Source organism: Meleagris gallopavo, chromosome 6 (assembly GCF_000146605.3).
Source record: "Meleagris gallopavo isolate NT-WF06-2002-E0010 breed Aviagen turkey brand Nicholas breeding stock chromosome 6, Turkey_5.1, whole genome shotgun sequence".
NCBI lineage: Eukaryota > Metazoa > Chordata > Aves > Galliformes > Phasianidae > Meleagris > Meleagris gallopavo.
This window is the reverse complement of record NC_015016.2, coordinates 41,442,362-41,457,659: the sequence shown is the minus strand read 5'-3', so window position 1 is coordinate 41,457,659 and position 15,298 is coordinate 41,442,362. Positions and strand designations below refer to the sequence as shown.

Sequence of the window (15,298 nt, the reverse complement as noted above, 5' to 3'; positions counted from 1 at the left end):
GTCAATAACTGGGATTGACAGTAGGACACAGGTGGGTTAAAATCCCATGTAAGACAGCATTAGGGCTCAGATCATCTTGCCTTTAGCGTGGAGGATGCATTGCTTAATAAGGCTGAGAACTGATTATTGGAGATTTACACAGAGACTTTCAACAGCTACAGCCTCCCTTTTTGAGCTGCACAGCAGTTTGGATGTATTTGGTCTTTGCTATCATGCTAGGCATGGCTGAGACTTGATTCCAGAGGTGCCTCTGAGCTTCTGCTTACAGCCCCCAGAAGAAATCTACGAGGACACAGAAATAAGCAGCACTGAAAAAAAGAAGTGATGACTGATAGTGGTGGGGCCTCCTGTCCCCATTCCAATGGCTCCAGCAGCTCAGGTTAGCCTACATGGGGCCGAGTCTACAAATGCAAGTAGATGTTCTCCAACCCTTCTAAGGCAAGGAGCAGAGACAATACATAAAGAATGCCTCTCACTCACACAATTATTCAGTATAAATGAACTCAGTCTTATTTTCTAACCTTCTAATTTTTCCTTATTTCCCAACTTTACCAGCCTAGAAATAGATCTGATTTTTCTTCAAGACAAAGCCATCTCTATCAGGCACAAAGCAGACATACACGCTGGATGATAAAGAAGTTTATTTTTTTAATTCCTGAGGTTATAAAAGGAAAAAAAAGCATCAAGAAACATTCCAGTACATAACTGTCTACACCTCTGTAACTGCACAGATGCTGGGATACACAAATCTCTTTTTTTCCCCTCGTGGAACGTGAAATTTGATGTGAATGGGTTTGCAATTCTTTGGCAGCTAAAACCAGAAAATGTTTCTGAACAAGTTACAATATAAGTGTCTGAGTATAATTAAAACTATAGTGCAATTTCAATTTTTAAAAAGAGCAAATTCAGGCTTTTGAAGCGGTGCTACTGCTTACCGTGCAAATCTTAGTGATTTCTCATAAAGCAGCATTGAGTAATGCTAAATAAAGGAATTATGTCATTTTCTTAAAATAACTGTATTTTTCCTCTGCATAAATCCCTGCCTAACAGAAAACAAATTACCCTTCCTTATTCTAGCACCCAGAAAAAAACACCCAAGTAGATATGCTAACTTTTTATGCACTCTTTGTATATAAAGGTCACAGGTATGACATCCCCTTAAATCAGTTTTGTGATTGATTTTAAATATTTATCTTAATTGTATTGCAGGGGATGGTCTTTTAACCAAAGGCCCAATGCAACAAAACACCTGAACCTCTGTAGGCAAACAGATTTATCAGCATTGAAGGCACACCTCACATGAACGGGTTCTTTACAAATGAGAATATGAAGCGCTTGAGAGAAGTCTCTTGCACAAACCTATGCTTGTGGGCAGTCCTACACCGGGGCCCGTGACTCCAGCAATAAATGATCTGGGACAGTCACACAACAGCTCTATAACAAGAACATGTTCTTTACTGTGTTCTCTGCACAGCCCCTGAGGTGGAAAAACTCCCTCATCTAGGTGACACAATGGGTTCCTTTACTTGAACAGTTCCTTCCAACAGCTGAGCTCATGTCCACTTGTTGCATCTTTACCTGATGGAATATTTGCTTTTCTGAAACAACTTCTGTGAGAAGCAAACATTAATCTTTTATCTTGAACCTACAGGTTCTTGCTTCTCCTCTTAGTCCTGTTTCAGAGAGCAAAAAAGCCAGGTCTTCCTGTCTCTCATGTGACAGGAAAACCTGAAGAAAAGCTAACAGAAAGACTCAAATGCTAAAAAGAAAGTCATCCAGTGTTTTTATTACCCACCTCCCAAACACAGGTTTTGGCAAACCTCAGGCCTGTCTACATGAAAAACTTGCGTGAAAAAATTTGGCCTACTACATGGAGCCAGTTACTTTAAGAATAAATGGTGCCTTAAAAATATTTGCTATTGAATGAAAAAATCTTAAGAACAAGGACGCAGAGAGGAAATCCAGAGGCAAGCCTGTCAAACGATTCTGACTACAGATAAATACTTCTGAGCAGAGATGTCATATTTTGGCCTAAAACATTTGACAGCATCCCTTTAACTTACATTTGGCATTTTAATAAAGATCTCCTAGTAAGATTAGTATTCTAAGTAAAACAGCAACAAGATGCTCTTAAAAACCACACCTGAAAGCTTAAAGGAAAACTGCAGCAGACTTCAGTAACAGCTGTGTGAAATTGCATAGCAAACGGTATACAGTATCCATTCTTCAGCAATAAATAAACTCTTCTTGCTCAATTAAATATAAACATAGCTTCAACACTGAAATATGCCATAATTCAGAGCAGAGCATTTATGTCTGTATTTGTGTCATTTATTGCCCACTTTGGTTTCTTGTCTCTTTTTCATGCACACAGCCAGGGAAGGGTCTAACTCTTACTGCATCCTGTTACTCAGGAGGAGTAAGGCAGTGCACACCTCTCACCAACTCCTCTGCCCAGCACAGCACATCACATATACTGGGAAGAGGCATTCGAAGAGTAAACCATCCAGGAGCCAAACAGCCTCGTTGAAAAAGCCCCAATTCCAGCTTGGTGCCAACCTGAGTGCAAGTCCTTGTTAGAAAGCCCTGAACGTGCAACTTGAAGTCCAGGTGGACCACGAAAGGCAGTCATTCTTTCACAATCTTCTTCAGGATCAGTGTATTTATACATTGTTAACAACGGAATGAATGATTAGCAACGGTTAGCTTTATCTACAGTATTTTTTTTCCAGAAATTTCCTTATAGCTCAAACTGTTACTGTGTAAATGTCAAACACTGCCTTGCATCCATCTTTTAGCAAGCAGCCTTTTGCTGTAGGATCAGATGGAGAGTTCCGTAAGTGCTGGATATGTATTCAATTTCAGATGAATTTCTGGAGACCAATTCAAAACTTATGGCTGCATTCCACATAGTCTACAGAGAGAAAGGACATTGCTGGCCTTCTCAGAGATTGTGCTTTCTTGTGAATGCTGCTGACCAAGGTGCTACAGCAGGAAACAGAAATGCTTCTCTTCCAAGTGTCAAACAGTGAGTAGTACTTTATTCTACAAATTATACACCTGATTCTGCCACTGGTACTCACCAAAAGAGCTGATTTCAGTGGAACAACTTACAGAGTACGAAGTGAAATAAATTGTTGCTTCATGTTTTATTGCTTTGTAACTGGTATTAAAGACCAAAGCATTTATAAAAGCCAGTTAAGACTTACCAAATCTTAGCTCAAAATGTAAAAAAACTCTATAGTTGCTGCTTATAAAACTTGAAAGAGATAAAAAATTCTAGATGAATTACAATATATGTCTGCAAAGATTGAAAGATTGCATAGTTGCTGTTCTGACTGTGAGAGCAGTAGAGCAGAACAAGAAATGGGTATTTTATTCCTTAGTGAAGAGGTCAACAAAAGTATGTATTTTTATTTGAATTTCCTTTTGAAGGATATTTTTGTAAGAAATGTCATTCAATTTTCAGTAGAGAATTTCAGTTTGCATTTTGTCACTTCCACATTTACTTTTTTCTCCACTGAAAAAAATTTGGCTGGAACATTACTTGCCTTGTTGAATCAAACAAGATGGCTTCTGAGCAATCTGTACACAGTACAGAACCATTAGTGTTTCTAAAAAGGCTTTGTTTTCTAGTGTATACATGCTCTCTATGTGCATTATAGCTATTGCATAGTTTCAAATTCTTCAAATAGTGGTAATCATAATGCTTACATATACATAAATAATAGCTTTCTTACAAATTTAATTAAAAATAACACAGTATATTCAAGGCTATGGAAAATCACTTCCATCATAGATGACAGGTCGCTCAACAGTCAACTGATAAAACACTCTTTTTGAAATAAATCTGTCAAGAAACAAAAGGAAGAAGATGACTGTGTTAGCTGAAATCAACTAGACAGAAAGTCTTAAAAGTTAATTCATTTTACAGTCAGGCAAAAAAATGACTTGTGTTAAAAAGAGATTTTTTTCACAAAGGCTGTCAAGTTTCTTGTTTCAAAGATAACATTTCTGACTATTCTATTTATCTAGTCAGAGGTTGAGACAAACAAGTTAAAGTCTGCTACGGTGGGGAGACGAAAACAAAAAAGAAGAACAAAAACTAAAACTTGAAGATCTTTTGGCAAGCAGGGAGCAATTTCTCACACTTACTTCCAAACAGCAGAGTAACGATACAACTAAACATTTGCATAGCCTGTAAAAGTAAGTTTACTTCACTTTTTACACTCAGGTAGGACCTACCTAGAAAATGTGTTGTCAAATATCAGTGTGTAGATTCCAGAGTTTCTGACTTTCATCTGTCCTCTGATAGTTTCCTTATGAGAATTGCAGCGAGTCATAGGAATAAGAACCTGGAATTCAGTACAAATCATCAATACCCTTAAACACACATCTGACTTCAAGAAATTCAAACAATCCAATCCATTTATCTGTTTCCTTGTAGTCTCTGCTTAAGAGCCTGGCAAGATCAGCCCTAAGCAGCTACAAATCAAGCTATACTGAGGAGGAAGAAAAGAAGAATTTTGCAAGCTTGAGCACTTATTTTTGCTTAATAATAGTGAGTGATGATGAGACTAGTAAAAGCTATAGGGTTTTTCAACTCAACTTTTGCAGGCAATGTTAAATAATTAAAGATGTAGCTCTGCCTCCAGGAAAACATAATTGGAAAAAAGAACTCCTTACAATGCAATAGCAATTAGCACTATTGTGGAAATCAGTTGGGGAGACTATTGAAATATGTTACACTTTCTAAAGCAGTAAAGAAACTAAAGATCCCACAGGGAAATAACAGCCTTACTTTGCACTGATCCAATGGTGTGTCTTCTGATTCTTGGTAGACGACGCTGAAGGAGATGCTTTTAGGGTCTGATGAAAATATCCAACTAATTGTTAGCCCAACCTCTGTAACAGTGATGGGAATGATACTGTAAGTGCTGGATTTGATGAACAATTCTCTGTTGCCTTCCCCAAAATTTATAATCTCCTCCACTGTAAGGGGTAATTTGACCCTGTAAGTGAGAAAAATACAGTCACTTGAAGAGATCCAATCTAATAATTGTGACAAAAATAGTAATCATCATTTTTTATTTTCTGTTTATTCGAGGCAGTCTCCACAGCAACTTTCAACAGGTCTAACCATACGCAGGAAAATTCAGCCCTGGATGAAAGCAAGAACTGTAGAAAAGATGAAAGCACTTTCACTGTTTTAGCAAATATGGATATTATTTATTTATTTCACTTTAACTAGAAAAATCTTTCTTGAATAAAGCTTTTTAGAGCTCCTGTAATTTAAAAATGTCTGCTGCCCTCTACTGTTCCTTTCACACAGAAATGTAAACAGAAATTTGTCAATTTATTGTTCTCATCTAGACATTATTTGTACAGAAAACAGGGATCAAGAGTTCAGAGAGGGCAGAAGGATGGAATGTAAACAACTGCTTTGTCTAGATCCTCTGGAGCTCTTACTGCATGCTCTGTTTTACCCAAATAAGCTGGATAAAAGCTGATTTAATGACCCTCCAATTAAAAAGGAAGTACTTGGCATCTAGGTGATCCTGACTCCTGAAGCATTTTATTAGCCTACTTCATTTTGATATCTATTTCAGACTGAAAGCGGTAGGGACCTTTGACAGAAGAATGCTGCTTGCCTTCTTCAGGGAAAACCAGTAGTTTCTAAGAGCTGAGTAGCTCACCTATGTTATCCTAACTAAAACTGATCTAACACATCACCCTTCAGGCCAAATAAATTGTTTCCCAAGCAAAAAATCAACTCATTTGCCATAAAATACCACTCAGTCACCATGACGATTTCCTGTCCTAGAGTAAGGAGTTCAGTTACCAGTCATTGTGGCTGGACAGCTCATTTACTATAACTTCTGTAATTTGTTCAGAGATAAAGCTTTATACTAAGTTTTATTTACATTGTTACTTTTCCCCTTAGCTGAAATAGCTACTGCATTGTTTCAACAGATCTTTAATTTAAACAAACTAATGATAACTCTTGGTTTTGCTCTGCAGCTCAACTACCACTTAAATTATTTTGCTGGTTCTCTGAATAGTAGCAACAAGCTTGAAACATTCACCACAAAAGGCCAGCATTTCCAACCGAGGCTTAAGAGAATGGTGAGCAAAGGGGAATAACTCCAGGTCATGAGTGTTTTTGTGCATTAGATTCCCTCTGTGGCTGTGAAAATGACATTCTGTCACTTCTGCATGTAACAGTCAATTTCTGAGCAGAGTACATGCAAAAATTGTGTGCACACAGCTCACAGAGGTTGAGAGATCATTTGCTGAACATTTTATGCCAATCAAGAATCAACCAGGAAGATAGTTCCTGTGAGGCAATAGGTTGGGGTTACCAATAAATAACAGGCACGTACTTCAAAAGCTCACCAATTCCCTCCCCATCACAAAGGCCCAAGTAGCCTTTGCCTTACAGTTTCTTCAGAGATTATCAGAACTATGCAGACTTCCCTCTAAGCCCCCTCTCTGCTCACAACACCTCCTGCAATGAGAACAGGAAGGAAGATTTTATGATGTGACACAGATCCAAATCTTTTCTTCTTGTTCCCCACTTGCATGTAAGTTTTTTAAGAGAAAGGACCTGGCTCATTGCTGCTGCTCTGCTTAGTTGAGATACATTCTCTGCTCCTCCTCAGACCAAATTCTGCTGTGGGACACAATCAATCTGAGCTTCCACGAGTCTGCACAACACATTCACATAGCTGATATCTGAGTTCAGCCTTTATGCTTTCAGTTTGGTGGTAATGAAATTGCTCTGCTTACATGATTTCTCCTGACTTCAACAAGCTTATCTCAGCATCTTGAGCAACCTGCCACTCTTCTGATTCATCAAAGGTTGAAGAATTACACGTGCTGTTTCTAGGAGAAGAAAAAAAGAAAGCCATGATTTTCTGAATAATATGGAGTCAAGTATTATTTGGAAGCTCAGGTCTTCCTTAAACAGAAATGATTTAATAGCCACAATGACAAATTACGTAATTTATATTTTGCACATTCTAATGACAAAACTGCCAGGGCAGAACTGCAGCCCTGTTCTGCTAACCACCATGCAAAATGCAAACAGCTTCTATCCTGGCTTCATGAGCTAAGAGGAATGCATGCATCCAGAACACCCCTTCAACAGTTTTAAGATAAACTCCCTAATGAGATGGTGCCAGGTTTAAAAGCTTTCATGAAAGGTGAAAATCTAGACTTGGGTGGCAGAGACAAGCAGCACAGTCTGGACTCATCTCTTAAACAAACCTTCCCCTGAGATATGACATTTGTCCTGGATTTAGTTGGTGAGGCATTTTACAAATACATTCTCCAGCTCCTTATTCTAACACATGGTACACAAAATGTATTTTCTCACATAGAATCACTATCATACATCTTCTTTCCATACAAGAAATATTGGATGATTCAAGCAAACACACTGAAGAAGCTGCCACATGATGACAAAGCTGTGTGCCTCCTACACACCATGGTAAGAGGAAGAATCTCTTATCTACTCCTTACCTCAAAAAAGGCAGATGCACTGGATACACTCTGGAATACCACCAACTATGAGTTACAGGGCTGAGGCAGAGATGTAAGCAGCAAAGAAAAGAATGAGTTTGAGAGTCAGTAAATAAATTCTGATAGTTTCCAAGTGAGTTAGAGCTTCTCTAACTGATACTTTGCTTCTCTGCATTGCAGCAGGCTGGTAACTAAGACAGGCTGACATTCCGCCAGAAAATGCCAGAGGCACTTACATACAGAGAATCAAACAGCTGGTTCATTCAAAAGTCAATGGAATCTAATAAAACGTGACATCACTTACATGTGCCTTTGAACAATAAGGTGTAATCATGTAGCAAGGGCAGAATTGTTACACTTTCTGTAGACTAATCTCAAAATCAATGCACTGTTCAGCAATTCCTTTTAAATCCTAAGGGATCTTGCTCTGCAAGCAATACTGGGAAGGGAAAGAACAACCCCAGGTAACAGTGCGTCCATCTGGTCATTAGCAGCATCTGGATATATTGCATCAGTGCATGCAGTCATACATGAGCTTAGTGGGCTACGCATTCAACTGTTATATCATTACATCATAACACCACTGGCTGAAACTAGGAAGAATTTACTGTTGTGACTGCTAATAAAACTGCATATTCAACTTTACCCACTCTCTAACACATTTCCTGAACTGATAAAGCACTGTTATCTGTGGCGTTCAAGTTCTCTCATTCCTTGAGCAGCTTTTGATGCAATCCCACAAGCTGTTCTTGTCCCCCTGACAGTAGCGTTTCTTCCTGTATGACTTTTTCACGCTAGGTGGCAGCCAGGGGATCATTATGAGCATGCACCACTGCGCAGACCTCTGGTGGATCTGCTGAAATCCAGTTTCTCTTCCTTCTCTTTTAAAAGTGAAATGAATTGGGGCTGATAAGGAGGAAGAACTGAAGCATGGAAAAGCCTACAACAACAGAACAATTCAGAGAATCCTTGAGACACAGACTGCTGGAGGCTGGAATTGCATTTTGAAAAAAAAAAAAATCACTTCATCCTTACCCTATTCTTATGCTTTCCCTCAGGTCTCTACAGTTAGTCACTGTCTCCCAACTGCATGGTCTAGTACAGCAGGACTACTCCTGTATGTGGAAAGCATTTATCCCAAATGATACTAAAAATCCTGTTACCAACATCATGAAAGGCTTTGACATTATAAACAAAAGGACCTTTTCAGAACTCAAACTTGAAAACAGCTGGTTCAACTTTGCTCTTGAAGATTTTCTGTCTCACAAGCACCTGAGCTGCAGCTTAAGTGCCCGAGTGGCTGGTTCCATGTGGCTGAGCAGCAAAAGCTCATAAGCTGTCTGCTGTCAGTAGTGCAGTGACTTCAGGAAAGAAATTTAGTCATCCAAAGTCAGAATCTTACTGAGTTATGTGAAAATCAGAAACCTGAAATGGAGAGTGGAAGATATGCAAAGCCCCCTCACTGCTGCTTAGTCCAGGAATCACCTCTGCAAATGCCTCTAATGCCAAGACAAAAGGTGAAGATGTTATCATGGAATGCATAAGTGATTTACTGGGCTTGCTGCTAGCAAGCAGGTCAGATCCAAGTCAGGCAGTCTAAATTAGTTATTTACCCTCCCTTCCAGCCCATCAAAGAGAAAAGAAAAAAATAACACCTAGTCAGTGAAGGGTTAGAAGAAAGGATGCACTGACAACTCTTGGAAGAGAATGATTTGAGATGAAGCATGGAGGATATGGAGCTCTATGAGTTTGAGACAGAGTACACAAGAATACTGTGTATGAAGGAATACACATGGGCAGAAGTGGGCAGAGGGGCCATAGCAGACTCATGACATATCTGGGTGTGTGAAAGTGACGTGCAGACAGCTGAGGAAAAAGAATGAATGAACCTGAAGATCTGCCACTACATGCTGTGAGTGACCCACACATTGGTATGCAGGAAATCCCAACTATTTCTCAGAATTTTTAGGATTTAACTATGCTACATCTAGTATGAAGGAAAAAAACCCACCCCACCCTCCTCCCACAAAAAATGGCCTTCCTTAAAACTGTTGAACTCTGTATGTAAGATTGAAAGCAACCAGAAAACCAGAGAAAGCTAGCTAGGAAATTATCAAAGTAAAGGGATATCTCTGTACACCAAGTGACAACATGCAAAATCTTTCAAGATTTTTTCATTGTTGTGATATGGAAGAAGCTTGGCAAGACTCTGTGATTAAGACAGCTGTCAATCATTAGACAAATACAGTGTTTGCAAGAAGTTCAGAAAATAGATTTCAAAATAAGCAACTTGGGACTATCAGGGTGCTTTTCAGCCCCATCCCCAGCAGGAAGTAGCAACAATGATTATCACAATCAGTACTAGAAATACTGGCAAGCGTCTACCCCTGAGATCCTAAATACTGTGTTGTCTAGGGGTCACTGAGATTACAGCCAGCTCTACATGTAATCCTATCTGATTTCAGCTGTGAGGTATTTGCTCTCAAAACAAGCTGCTTTTCCTCTCAGAAGCAAAAGAAGTATAAAATTAGGTGAAATTGCTCTATTTCCCCCCTGCTCAGATATATAAAAATTGTAGCTTTTTCAAGAAACACGTATTGGCAAAAATTACTGTTTTGAAAGATGATGCATTATACAAAATGAAATTTTTGGAGAACATTTGAAAATATTTGAACAATAGCTTTATATAAGCATGGACATACATCAAGCTACAGTACTTCAGTGTACCTTTCAAACCATGTATTCAGATATCCAGATGGTCTTAGATTCTCTTTGCTGCTAACTTATGTAGAAACAGATGTAAAAAAAACTTACTGAAGGCTGTGTTTACTCTAATTTTCTTATGGAGGGAAAAAAAAAAAAGAATCTCTGTCAGATTTAGCTGCACATTTCCAGTTCTTTTTCTTCTCTGTAAGCAGTATCTTTTAAGTATTTAGGAATCCTATAGAGACAGACCAATTATTTCACACTCAATTCAGTGAAGAGTGTCACAAAAAGATATTTACTTATTTCCCTCTCCTCGTTCTCTTTATAATAAGTAACAGCGAATCTGTGAATCCGATAGAATCATTTAGCTCTTATTATAAATTAGGTGTGAACAACCAGCAACATTTGGCAGCCTGCTCATTGATTTTAATGGTAACAGCTGGTCTGGGTGAGCACAGAACTGGGACTACTCCTTTGCACTGTAGAGAAAGCTGGAGGGCTATGGTGGAGCTTCTGGATTTACTAGATTTGATGCTGACTGCACAAATGGCTCACAATTATCTTGTGTAGTGAACATGTCACTGAGCACAGATGTGTCTTCTCCTATGTATGCAGAGGTTGGTTACCTATACTGAATGGTTAAAAAAACCCTAACAAGCAAAATTCAGAAGAGCTCCCTCTCCACGAAACAGTGTTTACTCACAGATCTGTCACGCTTTGATCCAGAGAATCTCTATCCATCTGACTTTCACTGTGGAGTGACTCCGATTCTTGTACTTGGCACAGCTCCTCATCAGTGATTATATCAAATGCTGCATCATCTGGTGGTTTAGAGGCTTCGCCTGCAACTGTGCCATAAAAGGACATTAAAGAAACATTAGTAATATTAACTAGCTCAGAAAACAAAAAGCAACCTAAATCCTTAAGAGTAAGACTAGGCCATTCCTCTATCTTTGCAGAAGCATTAGGGAACTACCAAGAACCAACTGTAATCCTCAGGCAGACAGACACACATTTAACACACATACAGAATTCTGTCAATACCATTCAAACACAATGATGGGACCAATTTAACCTGGAAAACAGTCCATGAATATGAAGGTCCCTGGAACCGGAGGTGGCCATGTAGAGAATGTCTAAGACACCTACTTACTTCTCAGTGGCATGCAAAAAGCACACTAACCAACAGCCCTCTCACCTGGTGACACTGGTGACTCCAATGAGCCTGGGGATCCTTCCTGGTTGGCACTGGATCCAGAATCATCTGCATTGTCCACAATCACTCTGGGCTTATTAAAGCAAGCTTTGCAGCAACGCTCCTTTCTCCCACCAGGTTTTGTCACCATGTAGTTGTTGCAACAATAGTAGCAGAAAATGCGACCGCACATTCTAGAAATTATTCAAAACTAAGGGTGTTAGAACAGTACCACACACAGGTGGAACACATTTACATGACACAGCTTGGGGCTCTGTCATAATGGTCTCACTCTCTGGAAAAGCCCAAATGTCACCTCCAAAGCAGAGGTCATGATACACACCATGCTGTATGTCACAGTTTTGTTTTTCAAAATCATTTAGATCACTAATGGGTTCTGGTAAAAACACTTGCAGATTTCACAGGTTTTACTAGAAATAAGCAATTTCTATTTTTATTTTTATAAAGTATTTCATCTGTGTAAATGCTCATAGCGGATTTTGATTTTGAACAGCACAACAGAGTTCAGCAAACTGACCTGCAGTGGTGTCGGCGCACCATCCATGAGAACTCCCTCTGGCAATCCAGGCAATGGTTAACCTCTGTGTCACCCTGCCACTTCTGCTCTGCACTAAGCTTCTGCTGGAACTCCAGAGCATCTGATTTTTGCCACAAAGCATCCTTATCTCTACAGAGAGACAGTTACAGAAATGCAAAGCATATAAATTATTCATGCTCGTTTACTGTTAACTAACCTCAATTTGAATGCCAGTGAAACTTCATCACCAAAAATTGCTTTTTCTGTAATTTCTGAGAAACTTCCAGGGATGAAGATAGATCATGAAGCCTATTGAAATTGTTGGGAATGGAGGAAAAATACAGGTCATGCAGAGAATTACGTGCTTTTGCAAACAGACAGGAAATTAAGGAGATTGCACTGTTGTTATATTTTTGACTTTGTTAAGGAAATGTAAAATTTAATCTTATGATCTTTGCTATTATCTGCATCTTCAAATCAGGAATACAGGAGTGAACCACCTAGGCAGTATCCCTTATAGTCCTAAGCTAGGATTTTAATTTCTGCTTGATGTTTGTTTTTATACCAACCTGATAAGTTCTATTAAACGTTCTTCAAGGAACTGTTTTGTTCTTGTCAGGTCATCCAGCTCAGCAAACAACTTCTGGTCATTGCTGTCTTTGTCTGCTGCCACCTTTCTGAGTTTCTCACTGTAATCCAGGGCCTGCTTTTTTGCTTCATCAGCTTCCTTTTGGGTCCTGATCAAATATAAAGGTGATTTAAAATCTTTTTGTTAGTTCAGGTGCATTCAAGACTTCCCCGTGGAATGCAGTATCAATGAAATTGTTCTCAGCACACATTTTTTTTTTTATACCTAACCAGAATCTCCCCAGTTTTCTGCATCACTGACAGTGCACATAGACTTGTTATCCAGTGAACACAGTCAGCAATCAGTAATTTCTTGGATGCCCTGCTTATAGCAAACATTACAATGGCTGCTACACAGGGAACAAAATCAGTGTCCTTTGAAACTAACGTCATTAGTAGCTGCAAGCTGAGCGAAAGAGACAAAGTCCTATAGACACAGGCTGCCCAGCATTTGCAGGCTGCACTCAAAAAAACATTTAACACCCCTCTATAGCCTTCATGTTCACAAAAGAAAAGCAAAACAGTTTCTCAGGATATTCTTCAAACACAGAACAATTAAAAACCATAAGGTTATGAGACCTCAGTTTGCTCAGTCAGTGGTAAGGAGTGTCACCAGAAAGCTTTGCAGAATGCAGGTTGTGGCTCGATGATATTCTAAGTTGAGTACTTAGTCCTAGCAATGGAATGCTTCAGCAGCGTAACACAAAGGGCCCAGCTAGTCTGAACAGACTCAGCTAATTCAGTTGAATTCAAGTATTTTGCTGAGTTTTGTACTGACAATTTCCATCATAGGTAAGAATCACCAGCCTTCCCATGAAAATAGATGATATCAGCATAAAAATGTATAAATACACAGGATTTTGTTAACCCATCAGTACTCATGACTCAAGATCTGTTCTGGACTGCCAGAAAGCTGCTAAGATAAGACATGCAGGATGTGGTCCCATTTAAATAATTCTCACTGTGAGCCTGAAGCATCAAGGAAAGGAGAGAAAAACAAACTGTCAAAAAATGGTGATTTCTTCTTTAAAAAAAAAAAAAAGTTTTTTTAAATTTTATTACTAAACTACAAGGTAAAAGGTGTATGAAATTTCTTGCAGATTCATAAAGGAAGAGAGACAATAAATTTACATCATTAACTAAATTAACCAAGTATTAAAATCTAAACCTTACATTCATGTGTGCTGTATAATTTATGTGTTTCATGTCTGAAGCATCAATTTGATACTACCCACAGAACCCATGCATTATTTCCCCTATATAAAACCTGGGGTACCAGGCTTTTTATATATATATATATACACACACACCACAGCAATTTTCAGTATGCTTCACTTACTGGCCCCTCACTCAGCTTTCAGTTAATGGCTTGTGTAAAAGAACTAGAACTCTCACCTTTCCAAGAGTTCTCTCAGAGATGTCACCTCCTCTTCCTTTTGCAGCCGAGCAGATTGCAATTCAGACAGCTGCTCTCTTGTTTCCTCCAGCTTTCTAGACAAACTTGTGTTTTCAGCCTAGTAAAATATTTTTATTTACTGACATATAAAAACAACACTTCACCAAGCACTGGACTGTTACCAACACATCTAAATAATGCTTTGAAAGAGACAGTTAAAGCCAAACCACCAATTAAGATATTACTGTTTACATAGACATAAATTATTTGTGTACTAGTGATTGCTTATTTCTGTCACACTGAGTATGGGATAAACTCAAAAGTAAGATGGTATTAAGCAGTGCCTCCAATTCTTATTATTCTGTCATTTCAGCTTTTGTCTCCATACCAAGCAAAATCTCTCAAAGATAATGGCAAAGGAATAAGCCATTATTAAGTTTTTTTCACCATCTAGAAGTGAAAAAAAGAACTCTGTTCATTAAAGCTATATGGAGAATGAAGGACAATAAAACCAAGAACTCATTTCATGGCTAGCCTCTGCAGACAAAACTGCCAAACTGAGTCCTCAAGGCACGTATTGACACAGCACTGTCACTGTGTAGGCTCACGAATACCCGGCAGCAGGCATGGCCAGGTTCAATAACCTTAGTTCTTCTCTTTCCCTATCCCTTGCTCACACTTCAGCATGACACTCCCATTCCACTGTTCAATACATACATTACAAAAATCCCTTGGCTTTTTTTTTCCAGCTGGGCTACTTCTCAGTCAGATCAATTCTCTGATGCTCCTTGCAGCCTGCAAACTGTTGGATCCAAATGTGTGACTGTGTGGAATGGGTGTAAGACAGATACCTTCCTGCATCCCCCATTTAACTAATATGCACATGCACAGGTCCTACATGAAACCTGACTAACTTTAAAAGCAGGACAAGTCCTAAGTACCACTGTGATTTTAATAATTTCCATTTCCATGGACAACTTTAGACTGCTACACCTGTATTTATTCAAGGACATTCTTAGACTCACACCCATTTATGCTGCCTTCTTTCTCCCTTTTTAACACTAATGCATGCTGACACAAAAATCTGTGTCTTTGCTTAATCAGATCAAGCACTTACTTGTAAACCTGCAATCTCTTCCTCTGTAGCATGCTGTTGTCTCTTCTGCTCCTCAAGTTGCTCTTTTAGTTTCCCACACTCTTCATTGGCAGCCTAGCAGACAGATCGAGTCAGAAGTTAGCATTCTTAGCTGCCCCCACTTCACTTAAAAACATTTCCAATCCTGAATCATGAGCACTCATACTGCCCTGTATG

The 15,298-nt window shown here is 39.0% G+C and overlaps 1 protein-coding gene across 2 annotated transcripts in view; it reads right to left on the bottom strand.

Moving 5' to 3' along the window:
- Positions 1 to 623: 623 nt before the first annotated feature.
- FYCO1 (FYVE and coiled-coil domain autophagy adaptor 1) overlaps positions 624 to 15,298 on the bottom strand; it is a 34,519-nt gene continuing 19,844 nt past the window's right edge. Inside the window, exons 9-19 of one of the 2 annotated variants that reach the window (XM_010712950.3) lie at positions 15,104 to 15,196; positions 13,986 to 14,104; positions 12,533 to 12,700; positions 11,964 to 12,113; positions 11,429 to 11,619; positions 10,934 to 11,078; positions 7,525 to 7,584; positions 6,790 to 6,885; positions 4,802 to 5,012; positions 4,246 to 4,355; positions 624 to 3,850 (exon numbers count right to left, since the gene is read on the bottom strand). In XM_010712950.3, coding sequence (XP_010711252.1) covers positions 3,775 to 3,850; positions 4,246 to 4,355; positions 4,802 to 5,012; positions 6,790 to 6,885; positions 7,525 to 7,584; positions 10,934 to 11,078; positions 11,429 to 11,619; positions 11,964 to 12,113; positions 12,533 to 12,700; positions 13,986 to 14,104; positions 15,104 to 15,196 — 1,419 coding nt within the window. In that variant the 3' untranslated portion in view covers positions 624 to 3,774. The remainder of the gene's footprint in view (positions 3,851 to 4,245; positions 4,356 to 4,801; positions 5,013 to 6,789; positions 6,886 to 7,524; positions 7,585 to 10,933; positions 11,079 to 11,428; positions 11,620 to 11,963; positions 12,114 to 12,532; positions 12,701 to 13,985; positions 14,105 to 15,103; positions 15,197 to 15,298) is intronic. The other variant, XM_010712951.3, reaches the window with a different exon arrangement.